The sequence below is a fragment of the Calliphora vicina genome, chromosome 1, assembly GCF_958450345.1.
Source record: "Calliphora vicina chromosome 1, idCalVici1.1, whole genome shotgun sequence".
In the NCBI taxonomy this organism is placed as follows: Eukaryota; Metazoa; Arthropoda; class Insecta; order Diptera; family Calliphoridae; genus Calliphora; species Calliphora vicina.
The window spans coordinates 81,014,220-81,027,942 of NC_088780.1; the positions used below are offsets into that span (position 1 = coordinate 81,014,220).

Consider the following 13,723-nt stretch of genomic DNA (forward strand, 5'->3'; position numbering starts at 1 on the left):
TGTACTAGACGAGATCTACAAAAAACATTGCTTTAGCCATATATTATCTCTTATAGTTTACGAGTTATTCGCATTTGAAAAGTAAAATTTTATTTGTTTGCCTACCTTGGTCTGCCATTTTGCTAATAACGGATCCAATTCTTTCCCGATTTTCTTGAAGTATCTTTTTTTTAATAATCTTAAGAAAGAATTGTTAAAAAATATCTACTGAGTCAAATGTTATGTGCATTCAAACTTAAAAAAAAATAAAAAATTCGTTTTTCGCCATTTTTTTTTTTTCGAAAAAAGTACCTATATTAATTTTAAATTATACAGAAAATGAGAAAAAAATAAATAATGTGTATATATTTTGCTGAAAGATAACATTCCGGGAAATATTATAAAGGCAAAATAATATCAAAATTCGTATTATTGCGTGGTCCAGAGCCTTCCGAAGTAGACCTATTTTTTATGTAAATTTCAACTTTAGACAACATATTCTAAAATCGCATAGCTGCTTTCAAAAAATTAAGACCAGTTTTTTATGTCCCAATCTGTTCTTCAATATCATGCAAAGGGATTTCATAGCTCCGAGCTTGGTACCTTCAATAGATCCAAAAATCAAAAAAATCCCAATTTTGGGATTTTTGAAAAGTTTTTTGGGAATTGTGGGATTCTCAATAACAAATCTAAATCCAAATTTTCACTTTTGCATTCCGACAAAAAATTTCTATATAATTGTAAAATTTAATTAAAAAATATTCATAAACCAAAAAGTTAAGCAGTTTAAAAATTTAAATTTTCAACAAAAAATAAAAAAAAAAATTTATCTTTTTTTTTGCAAAAACTCTTCTATGAAGTTTTTAATTTTCAATATATTTAAACATTTTTGAAAAGCAGATGCAATTTCCAAAATATTGATGTATAATATGTCACCTTATTTTGTCCACGTGTCACAGTAATGAACGAATGATTAACATGTCTAGTGAAATTTCATCACCAAGTTATTTTCTTCCATAACAACTTCAATGTTAGGTACTTATATAATACATAAGTACAAACATTAAGCGATTGCAACTCTTTTTTAACAATGAATCCCAGGTATAATATGAAATATCTGGGATATCCCTAAAACATATTTCATACATAATACTATTTTTTTACTACAGGTAATAGAACAGGTAGATTTCATAGCATACATTTCATGTGAAATATTTGATAACTAAACAAAAAACTAAAGAAACAAGTAATGTTTTTTTGGGAAAATATTTTTTATTTTTAAATTTATAATTAGCTTAATTTAGTAAAATAATCAGAAACAGAGAATTGGATCCGTTATTAGCAAAATGGCAGACCAAGGTAGGCAAAAAAATAAAATTTTACTTTTCAAATGCGAATAACTCGTAAACTATAACAAATAATATATGGTTAAAGCAATATAAAAATCTTTCAAATCGGATCGCAAACAAAAATTTGGCATCATTTTTAATTTTTGATATACCCGAGGTGCCCCACTTTGGGGCATTGTGGCTCGGCCCCCCTTGGTTGTTTAAGCCCAAATTCAAAACTTAAACTTATCGACACCTCCTCTATTTTATTAAAATCGGGCTATTCGTTTAGAAGTTACAGATTTATTTCCACTTTTTTTTTCAGATCCCCCACTGTGTGTTGTGGAATCATTTTAAACTCACTATGCGAAAATATTTTCAATTTGCTAGTCAGTTTTAATTTTTCTTCTATAATACAAACTAAAAGTTCTTCTACGACGGGACGATTTTTTTTATAATAAGCTCAAAACTATTTAATTTGTATGACCCAATTCATCGATTGAGTAGTATTGAATTTCTTTTTTCAATTTTTTTTTTTTTTGCTGAAAAAATTGTATTACTGAAAAAAATTATTGAAAAAAATGATATGGTAAAAAAATGTTATGGCTTTGACACCTCCATATATGTGTTTGTAAAAAAGTACTTAACTCTAAATACGTGTTAGTAACAAAATTACACATGTGTTGGTACCTTTTAAATTTTCTCCAGGCAAGAGAGTTCTAAAAAAGGTATTAAATTTTAATTTGTATGAATTTTTAATACCAAAAATTGGAACTCTGTCCTATAATTTAAATTCTACAATAACAAAAAATTACATGCCAGAAATTCCAAAAATATTTCATCTTGATTTGTTTAAAATAGAAACGTTTTAAAAATGAAATTGTTAAAAAAGTGTTTTAAAAAAATAAAGAATAATGTGTGTTAAAGTAAAATTATGTTAAAAATTTTTATCAAAAATTAAAAGTTAAAATTTCAAGATATTTCATTTGTTAACATTTCTTTGAACTCACACGGTACCCGCATATCAGACAGAGTAGTTTTAAAATATTGCGAGTTGGACTACTTGGTATACTTTGGTTTGAATCATGTATTGTTCGAAACCTAAGCAACTTTTCCTTATAAAATAATCGAAGTCATATGTATTATTTTTGAATTGATTTATTAAATATAAAACATTTACAGCCATATGCATAAAAATTTACAAACGGTTTATAAACCAATTATAGAAAATGTTCATAAAGTTGTATTCATAAACGATTAATAGCTTAAAATACCTTTGATAAACAATTGTTAAGTTTTAAAATTTTATAGTTGGTTCGCCCCTACTTTAAACTTATTTTAAAGAATTCTTTTTACTTTTTATCTTAAAAAAGCGGACTTTAAAGATAAATTTGGAACTATTGCAATTGCTAAACACAATTTACACTCCGCTGGCGAATAAGTTCCATTTTAATAGTATATCATTTTGTTTGATATTACTCCGGCAGTGAACTACATGAGGGTCACAAGTAGGGATGCCAGATTCAGATTCGCAAAAAGCTGGACATTGGGTTTTAAAAAGCTGGACAAATCAAAAAAAACTGGACACTAAAAATATTACCGAAAAAATGTAAATTTTGGTTTTCTGTAAATATTTTTTTAAAATATATTTATATCCATTGTACACGGTGCTTCAGTAAAAAAAAACTTGGAAAACGTGGATATAGCGTGGGTATAGGTCTTGTTGAGTACATACAAATTGTGTAAACAAATTTCAGAAACACCCTCAAATTCAGAAGTTATTCTAAAAACCCGTGATGTTCGTCAACTTAACGACCAGTAACTCTGTCAGTTTTTGTCGGATTTTAATTTTTTAACGGGTTTAGAAAGAAAACATAAAATGACGTGCATTTTTTGATACATTTGTAATTTATAAATTTTATGAAAGGTTAGTTCTTGCTTTTCCGTAACTGTTTAAAATTTTTAAATCGGTCCTGAAATGTGTGAGTTGTTTCAAAATAACTCAAAATTTTGAGGATGTTTCAAAATCTTTCAAAACGATATTTGTATGTCCTCACCTAGGCTTATAATCCCACTTGGTCGCTTTTCAAGTTTAAGATTTTTTTTTAATGGGTAATAAAATCTGCTTATTTTTTTTTATATTTAAGGTAGTATTTAAATAAAAATTAAATCAGTCGATTTAAAAAACCTTAAAAAATAAAAGTTGAGAAAAAGCCAATTTTTTTCCTTTTTCTGAAATTTGGGAGCTTCGAAAATTATTTTTTTGATATGTCGTAGCGGAAATTTTTTTCTTCATGACAAAAGAAAAATCGATGGCACAATATCGATTGCTAAATCGACCCACCCTAATATACATATTTACAATCATATCGAGTCAAAAAAGACGTAAGCGCCAAAAACCAAATTTTAAAGGGGAAGGTTTTTTTTAAATATCCTTGGTTGAAGTCTAAGTATTACCGTGAAATTGAGTATGTATGCACAGTTACTTCTTAACTATATATTGCATTTATTTTATTTCATACATTTCCAAGATAACGAGTATTTATGCCGTTTACGTCTTTTTCGCTGGCAGTTACACCCTTCCAATTTTATTAAAAACACAACTTAATGTTTAAATGTTTTATATTGTTCAAATTATATTCATTTACACAAATTCAAATTAACGTTTTTAACCTTAAAAGACCAATATTATTTAATTTGTTAAAACTAATAAAGACTTATTCTTGTTCACAAAATATGTAGAAAAAACAATAAATTGTACTTACGTCTAAATTGTTTGTGCTGTAAGATCATAACGGTACATTATACAGCGATGGTATTTTATGAGATGATGCGAATGATCGAGAACTATCGATATATATCAAAAAACGAAAATTGATAATCATTGGCGGTTATGGCTCGATATGTATGTATGTAAATAAAGAAAGAATTAAAAGTAATAAATTAAAATTAAATACTAAAAACACTGCCATTTTATTTCATTTTTGAGCTTAATCATGTCCAATGACAATCGGTTTTTTTCTTTTGTATAGAGATTGTTTAAAATAGAAATAACTCTTTCACATAAACATACAACATTTCTAAAATTCTCGAATTTATTCCTTTCACCTTTGGTAAACAAAAAAGAACCATATCAAATCTCTTGATATTTATTTATAGCTTCACGAAGGCAGCAATAATCGATATATAGTTTATCGTTATCTATTTCTTCAGATATTTCAAACTTTTGTAAATCTTCCCAAGAAAATAGGACATTTTATAAATTTAAATATGCTATTTTTTAAAAAAAGAGGAGTCATTACTATAGCTTACCGCTGTTTTAAAAAGTCTTATAATTCCGTCTTAAAAGTTTTATGTTCATTACGCGAAATTTTTATTTCAAAATGGTGTTAACTTTGGTGCCAAAAAATGTGTTATGTATTCTACATTTAAGGCTAATCATAATCGTGCAACTCTAAAACTGTACAAGTCATTCTCAAGAGCTGTAAATTCCTGCATTATGTTTTCCATAAAATATAAATATGCTTCTAATAATCCTTCATGTTTACATTCTTCTTCTTCATTGACATCATAATCAGAAATTCCATATGACACGTTAATTTAGTACTATAATTATAATTAGTTTAAGTAAATTTTCATTTATGGATATTATTGTCGAAAATTTCTATTTAGCTGGACAAATTCAATTTTAGCTTGAAACTGGACATCCATCAAAAATGCTGGACAATCCAGCCAAGTCCAGCCCAGCTGGCAACCCTAGTCACAAGTGAGTTTGATTGACATTTTTGTCATTTACTTTTAACCTCCAACGCATTGCAACGCCATGTAGTAATAAAATGTGTAAACATTGTGGAAAAAGGTCCATACAATCTAATATACCCACTCCGGAATTAAAACTATGTGTTTCCACATAGGAATTCATTAAATTTTGTTAAAATTTAACAAAATGTCAATAAAAATAAATTAATAAAACAAATTATAAAACAGTGATGTTTATTTTATGACGGAATATTCGTCATTCGAATACTTTTAATAATAATTGAAATAAACTATATACAAAAGTTTGTACATTAATAAATTTTAACTTAATATAAATTTACTAGAATCAGAAACTAGAAACTAGATTTTTTTAGTGTGAATTTATTTTTTTAACAAATATATTGCATTACTTTTAACTTACAAATACAGCTTTCAACGAAAGAAATTTAATTTGAATTCCTGTATGTAGACTTTTTTGGGCTACTGTACATTTTTTATCTAAACATTAGTTGTTATCTTCAAAAATGTATTATTACTAAAAACAATGGAATGAAATAAAGAAAATTAACGAATATTTTATCCTAATTGCGAAAACAACGAAAAATGAGAAGCATTGCCAGCTTAGACAAATATCAGTACATTAGTTATTATGCCTTTAACAAACGTTTATGAATACAATACTTTTATAAATGGTTTTTAGAGCTAAAGTGTTTGTTAAAAAAATTGTGTTTTAAATCTACAATTAGGTTTTTTTTATGCATATAGCCGTTAATTTATATCGTATTATGTACCTAAGTACATTCTAATATAAATATTTCCATTTCATGTAAAGCAATAATAAAACAAAATACAAAATTGATTCTGATTCCCAGACTGATTTTAAGCAATTCATCAGGTCCTGCTTTTTACTAAAACGGCGAGTTCCGACCCTGCGCTTTAAAATGCCGAAAAGGTTCTCCTATGGGATTCAAGTCTGGAGATTGAGCTATCCAATCCAAAACTTTAATCCCATTAGCTGATAACCAATCTTTAACTAACTTTGACAAGCTCATTATCATGCTGAAAAATCATCGATGTGGCATTTCCCATTAGACTTATTGAAGAATGTGGTTGGCTAAAATGTCCCTGTAAACAAAACGATACATTTTTGATTGTATTTTGGCAGTAGGGCTAAATCCACTCGACGGAAAGCAAGTCCACATCATTAACCCCCATGCTTTATTGTGCCTTTACAATAACGTGGATGTAATAACTATTCCTTCTGTATACGGACGTGGCTTACTCCATCTGAATTTAAAGATAAACTCGTCGCTAAATACAATTGTTTTCCATAAACAATTTCAACAAAAAACAATAAATCCATCTTAAAATATCATAAAAGTAATGATAATGAACGAATACGTTGCAATCATTTAGACAAACCTATTTATACCCTACACCACCATAGTGGAGAAATCACCTAGCCCCCATACAAATGTCCTCTCGAAATTGGACTTTATCGGTCATAAATGTTTAATTTATATATGTATCTACACAAATTTCGCTCCAAATATGTTTTATATATACAAAATTCATGTCACCAAATTTTGTTACTATCGGTCCACAATTAGTCATAGCTCCTATATAGACCCGCTTCCGAAAATCACTATAACGTGCATAAATTTCTTAAAAATGTCGGTATATTCACCAAATTCAACATAAATAACTTTCATACAGACATATATCACACGATTTCATGTTGATCGGTCCATAATTGGTCATAGCTCCCATATAAGGCTCATTTCGAAAATCACTCACGAATATAAATTATTGATATTTTAAAAGAAACATCTTTTTGCTCATTTACTTGGTGTAGGGTATTGTATGTATGGTCGGGCTTGACCGACCATACTTTCTTACTTGCTTTTAAATGTTTCTTGGTCAGTATGGGTTTCTTAGGCATGAAGATTCTCAAGTTATTTGGCAATGATCGTTTTCTCACATTTAGACAAACCGCACAACATCTTTGCGAGAAATAAAGTGGTTTTATTTAATTAAACGGACGATTTCCCTATCTGTTTGCGGTGAAGTTTTCCTAGGACGACCGTCGGCATTGCATTCCTATATTGTTCCAGTAGCTTTAAACTTTTTAATTATTCGCGAAACTATTGATATATTAATACTCAATTTGTTAGTTATTGGAATTTGGGATTTTCCATAATTACATTATTAAAAAAGTTCAATAATTTTTAGCTCAAAAGCTGTGCCGTAACGTGTACGAGCAATAAATAATTGGTACCATATTCAGAGACAATCAAAATTAAAAAATCACAATGAAATAGTTGCTTAAGTTTCGAACATTTATATATAGAGTTAATTTAGTTTTTGTTTTTTAATTTGTCCCAGAAAATGAAATTAAACTATTGTTGTTACTATTCTAATGTAGGTACTAGGGAATTCAATTAATCGGGTTTCTGGATTAATCGGTTAATCGAGCAAATAATTAATCGGGGATTAGATTTAATCGGTTAATATTAAATTATTCGATTAACCGAATAATTTCTATTTTAATTTTAAATTGAAGAGAATAACACGAATTTTGCATACTTATATAAGCATTTTGTTATTTAAAAGAACAAAGACATAAAAAACAAACAAAACATAATAATTCAACAAAACTATGAAAAAAAATATACACGTGTGAGTTCTTTTTTTCGATTTTAGGGAGATCTTCTGAAATAATCTTTTAAAAAAATGAATATAATTTAAATGTTTCAATTTTATTTTTTTAGTTTTAATTGAACTTGACTTGAAAAACTATCTACTGATTGTAGAAAAATCGAAAATAAGGCATTATAAAAAGTTTCCAATTTCTCAGTTCTTTTTTTGTTTTTTCTAAGCATATTTTATTAGATTTCTAATACTTTAATAGTTTCGATAAGTTCTGATTAAAGACTCGTTTCAGTAATGTCTTTAGTACCATGTCGTCCTTCAACTCATTATCGCAAAGTTCATCATGGACTATTCTAGAAAAAATGTCATTTCCAAATTCCTTAGTTTCAGTTTCCGTACTATACTTCAAACAACTATTGCTAGAACGGAATGTTCACGAGTTAGGAAATTAAATTTTAAAAAATAATTCTGTATAAAGTGCAAAAAGATGACATTTCGGTTAATCGGTTAATCGACACAAATTAATCGGTTTATTCGTTATTTGAAAATCGTAAATTTTAAATTATTCGAACAGTTAACCGACAAAAATTAATCGGTTAACCGATTAACGGTTAATCGATTGAATACCCTAGTAGGTACATAATGTAATAAAAATTTAATATTTGTTCAATTCACAACTGACGTTGTACCGTCGTATGAGTTGTAAGTCGTCTGAATGTACAATAGTTGTACAAATTTTGTTGATAATTTCTATATAAATATTTTGTTCAACACCTACAACATTTTTAGATATATCCAAAAATTCAAGCACTTGAACATTTTGTTGGAATTTGACTTGAATGCAAATGTAATTATACTTTAGACATGAAAAATTTTCGAAAATTTATTTATTTTTCAAACAAAAAACATATGGCTTGAATTTATGTTTCCTTTTTACTGGAGAATGCTATTGAAATAAAGTGTAATACAACTGTAATTCAATTGCTTGACTATAATTCAAGGCTTGAATTACACTTACTTTCAACTTGAATCCCAGTAAAAATGCTTATTGGGAAGTTTTTCGAATGTTGTATGAAAATTTAAGTGTTACCAAAAGTTCATATTTATACATAAACAATAAAATTTAAATATTTTGTACAAAATAACAGCCGAACTGTAACACTGAAATCAGTAAATTTATGAAAAACAATAATTTGTATTAAATATTTGTCAATTGTTTGCATTTTTTACACAATGCACACTAGAGTGCTCCAAAAAAATAAAATTGCGAATTTTGACCGTCCCCCCCTCTAGAATTGTTATATGTATTGTAGAAACACATTGTGTAAAATAACGTTAACTGGTGGCGCAACGACGCTGAAGTTTTGAGGTGCATTTACAAGGGAAAAATATGCAATTTTTTCAGTTTTTGTAAAAATTTTGCCATTAAATAATGACTTTTACAATTTAATTTAAAAGAATCGAAATGTGTACGTAATTGTCGTTATAATAAGATATAAAAGACAAAAATTGGTGAAAAAATGTTAAAGTTATTAAAAAATCGCCAGGCCATAAACGTGTCTCAGGCCACTAGAACAAGAAATTTATGAACAAAATTAACATATTTTGAGAAATATTAAAATAAAAGCTTATTTTTACTTAAAATATATCCATATTTACTTGAATATGAGTTTTTGTCCTCGTAGGATACCGTTAACCTATTCGCAGGTATGACCAAAAAACTTAAATTTTTTTAACGGCAGTTTCAAAACTCCAATTTCAAATTTTTAAAAATTTTGTTAAACAAATTTCAGAATTTTTTGATCATCACATGGGGATTTATTGACAACATAATAGGGAATAAAAATGTGAAAAAAGTATGTCAATATCTCCTATAGTTTTTCCGTACCTGCGATATAAATTTTGCGATTTTCGAGAAAAACTAATTTTTTGGCCATATTTTGGGGAATGACCAGAATTTCCTTTCTGTAATGATTTTTAAGTAAAAGCTATTTAGAATAATATAGTCCAGGTAATTTTAAATATAGTCTGAAAGTTTTACTAAAATCGGAAAACTTTAACCCTTAAATCGTGAAGGTCAAAGGTAAATTTTTTCAATATTTGGAATTTCTCATGGAAAGATAGCGAAATATTATATACTTTTGGGCCGATTTTGATGAAACTTAAGAAAAATAATAAATGAAGTCTAGTATTCACAATAATAGTACAAAAATGGAAATTAACCCTTAAGAGTACTTGGGGTCAAAATGAATGTGTTTTTCGTGATTTTAAAAGTTGAGGGTCATTTGGACCCCAAGTGCTATTAAGGGTTAATTTCCATTTTTGTACTATTATTGTGAATACCAGACTTAAAAATTACTTAAGTTTCATCAAAATCGGCCCAAAAATATATAATATTTCGCTATCTTTCCATGAGAAATTCCAAATATTGAAAAAATTGACATTTGACCTTCACGATTTAAGGGTTAAAGTTTTCCGATTTTAGTAAAACTTTCAGACTATATTTAAAATTACCTGGACTATATTATTCTAAATAGCATTTACTTAAAAATCATTACAGAAAGGAAATTCTGGTCATTCCCCAAAATATGGCCAAAAAATTAGTTTTTCTCGAAAATCGCAAAATTTATATCGCAGGTACGGAAAAACTATAGGAGATATTGACATACTTTTTTCACATTTTTATTCCCTATTATGTTGTCAATAAATCCCCATGTGATGATCAAAAAATTCTGAAATTTGTTTAACAAAATTTTTAAAAATTTGAAATTGGAGTTTTGAAACTGCCGTTAAAAAAATTTAAGTTTTTTGGTCATACCTGCGAATAGGTTAACGGTATCCTACGAGAACAAAAACTCATATTCAAGTAAATATGGATATATTTTAAGTAAAAATAAGCTTTTATTTTAATATTTCTCAAAATATGTTAATTTTGTTCATAAATTTCTTGTTCTAGTGGCCTGATACACTTTAATGGCCTGGCGATTTTTTAATAACTTTAACATTTTTTCACCAATTTTTGTATTTTATATCTTATTATAACGACAATTACGTACACATTTCGATTCTTTTAAATTAAATTGTAAAAGTCATTATTTAATCGCAAAATTTTTACAAAAACTGAAAAAATTGCATATTTTCCCCTTGTAAATGCACCTCAAAACTTCAGCGTCGTTGCGCCACCAGTTTACGTTATCCTATCATCCTAATATTTTACACAACGTGTTTCTACAATACATAGAACAATTCTAGAGGGGGGGACGGCCTGTACCTAGAAAGTTTTTTTCGTCCATACAATCTTGGAGCACTCTAATGCACACATTAGTTAGCTATTGTTCGCTTTCATTATTAATTTTACATATTAACAGATTTTGGAATGTTTTTTTTATCATCTTCGTTTGGAATTGTCAAGGCTCGGCAGGGTAAACTTACGACTTGGCGAAATTTGTGTTCACAACCAGAATAGTTGTAACATACAACATACAACTAGGTTGTGAATTGGACAATTTTATGTTTAATAAATCTATTTAAAAATAATAGATAAGACTTTATAAGGGAAAGTTGCTTAGTTTTCTAACAATACTGTACGCAAGTTATTTGGGGGATATGGACAGTTGATTTAAACATAAAATTAGATAGACGGACATGGCTATATATAGCCATATGTATATCGACTCCGGTATATATGTATAACGAACCACAACACCAAAGCGTTTATCCACACATACATATGGGCAATTCCGTACGTGACATTTGTACGCCTATAGAGTGGATAAATAATTTGGTCTTTATGTTCCATTCAGACGGTACTATATTTTAAAATAATAAAATGTTCTTACGAAACATTGTTATCCAAAATATCAATCGAAATAAGGGTACATATATCGTACGTGACATAAAACGGAAGTCATTTTGAGGTACATGTAGAAATATGTGAAAATTTTCGAATCGTGAGAGGCGTTATGTTTTCTTTTAATTTCATACACTAAACAAAATATTTTTCCTTTATAATCCGTCATATTTAAATAAAAACAATCTTTGGATGGTTTTATAATAATTAAAATTTAATATCGTAAGTGACGTACCGTACGTGACAGATTTTTCTCTTAAAATAATATATATTCTGTAAATATATGTATACAAAAATTAAAAAAAAGGAATTTAAAATATACATTCGGTTTCAATAAACAATTTTATAATAGCAAATAAACAATCAGAGTCAAATTCTTTTCATACTATATGCTAATTGGGACCTTAAAATATGTCAATTAAATTAAGAAATTAAATATATATTATTTTTGCCAACAAAATGTTGTAATAAGATCTAACTACTTAAACATAGTATTATTTTATTGTTTTCTCCTATTCAAATCATCTTGAAAAAAAGTTTCAAGGGTTTTTGGGTTTTCAGTCGAGGTAGTCATTCTCGTGGAATTGCCCATATGTACTCACAAAAAAATTAAGAATGCGCTTGTTTTTCGCAATGCTCTTGGGTTTATTTAATAAAAATAGGAAATGCGTGTGACATAAAAACATTATATTGAATTAAATAGTAAATATTACCAGACGTATTTACCCAGCAAAAACTTTACTTATTTAATAAGCCAGAGATAGGTAGTCATCTTGACGCGATGCAGAGGCTTAAGTGCAAGGAGCCATTGAGGCCGTGCTTGCAGGTAAAACCATACCAGAGGGGCTCATGGTGAGCACATACTAAGAACTACCCTTCCCCTTGTCAAGTAGCGTCTGTATATCCCCTATGGGCGGCTACTTGACGTTACTGTCTGAGGGTTTTCCCTTTCAATGAGATTGGGCCTTCTTGACCCCAGTGTTCTTTCACCTGGCAGCTAGGTATCAAATGCAACTTTTATGTCGGTCCGTCCGATAATGGATGACGACAAACAGAGCCCTATGTATCCAGTCGGGGGCCTCATAATCTCCGGAGACCCTATTCCCGCGGCGGCGATTTCAGGTCGCGGTGAATCGAGAGCTACTGAGATCCAGGTTAGTTTGGTGGCGACACCGGGCCGAGCTAATCTGCTAGCTACTGGCGCTCAACAGCAAGCAGGAGGAGTTTTAGGGAAACCTAAAGCATCTGAATGCGCGACAAATGCATCCTCTACTTTTTACTTACGTGAAAAGCAACAGATTTTACATTTTCAGGGTTATTTGGGGTTTTCTCGTTATTTTTGTTTGGTTTTGACTTACATTCATTGGCTTTATGGCCAATTTTACCACAATTGTAGTACTTGTACTTGAAAGTTTTCTTACCCGATGTTTGATTCTTGTCTTTGTTATATTTCTTCACCATCATAGCATCGTTATTATTTTCACTTACTGTTCGACGAGCATCATACTCTTCAAGTAATTTTATCATAGGGGTTTCTGGGGACATTAACGTTTCTTGGGTTTCTATAGCTATACGGAAGGATTCATATTCTTCGGGGATGCTATACAGGATTAGGATACTTAACAATGGATCTGGAATATTGATCTCCATCTCACGCAATTTATCGACTATTTCGAAAAATTTGTCAATGTATTCTTTCATACATTCACCAGGTTTCATTTTATATGAAATTAACGATTTCATCAACATTGCAGTTCTTGCAGGACCACGTGAATCATAGATGCTGTGCAGTTTATCCAAGATATCTTCAGAAGTTTCACAATGTTTTATTTATTGTAATTGTGATGGAGATATCGCCAGTATTAAATCCGCTTCCGCATTAGCGTCGCCAGTTTCCCATCCTGTTACCTTTTGAGCTGGGGATTGTCTCCGGTTACATATTTCCATGTGTTGTTCTTGATTAACAATGCTTGCATCTGTATTTTCCATGTATCGAAATTATCACGTCCAATAGATCTTGAAAATGTTTCCTGCCATCTTCAGTGACTCTTAAATTTTCTTCAATTTAACTAGGATTCATCAACAAGGATGTGAGGCCGTTATTGAATTATTAATTTTATAGGTAGCTGGGCCTATAACCTCTTGGGAATTAAAA

The 13,723-nt window shown here is 29.2% G+C and overlaps 1 protein-coding gene across 1 annotated transcript in view; it reads right to left on the reverse strand.

Moving 5' to 3' along the window:
• Positions 1–13,287, reverse strand: part of lobo (lost boys) — a 145,336-nt gene extending 132,049 nt beyond the window's left edge. Inside the window, exon 1 of the mRNA XM_065500662.1 lies at positions 12,853–13,287. Coding sequence (XP_065356734.1) covers positions 12,853–13,287 — 435 coding nt within the window. The remainder of the gene's footprint in view (positions 1–12,852) is intronic.
• Between the last annotated feature and the right edge of the window lie 436 nt (positions 13,288–13,723).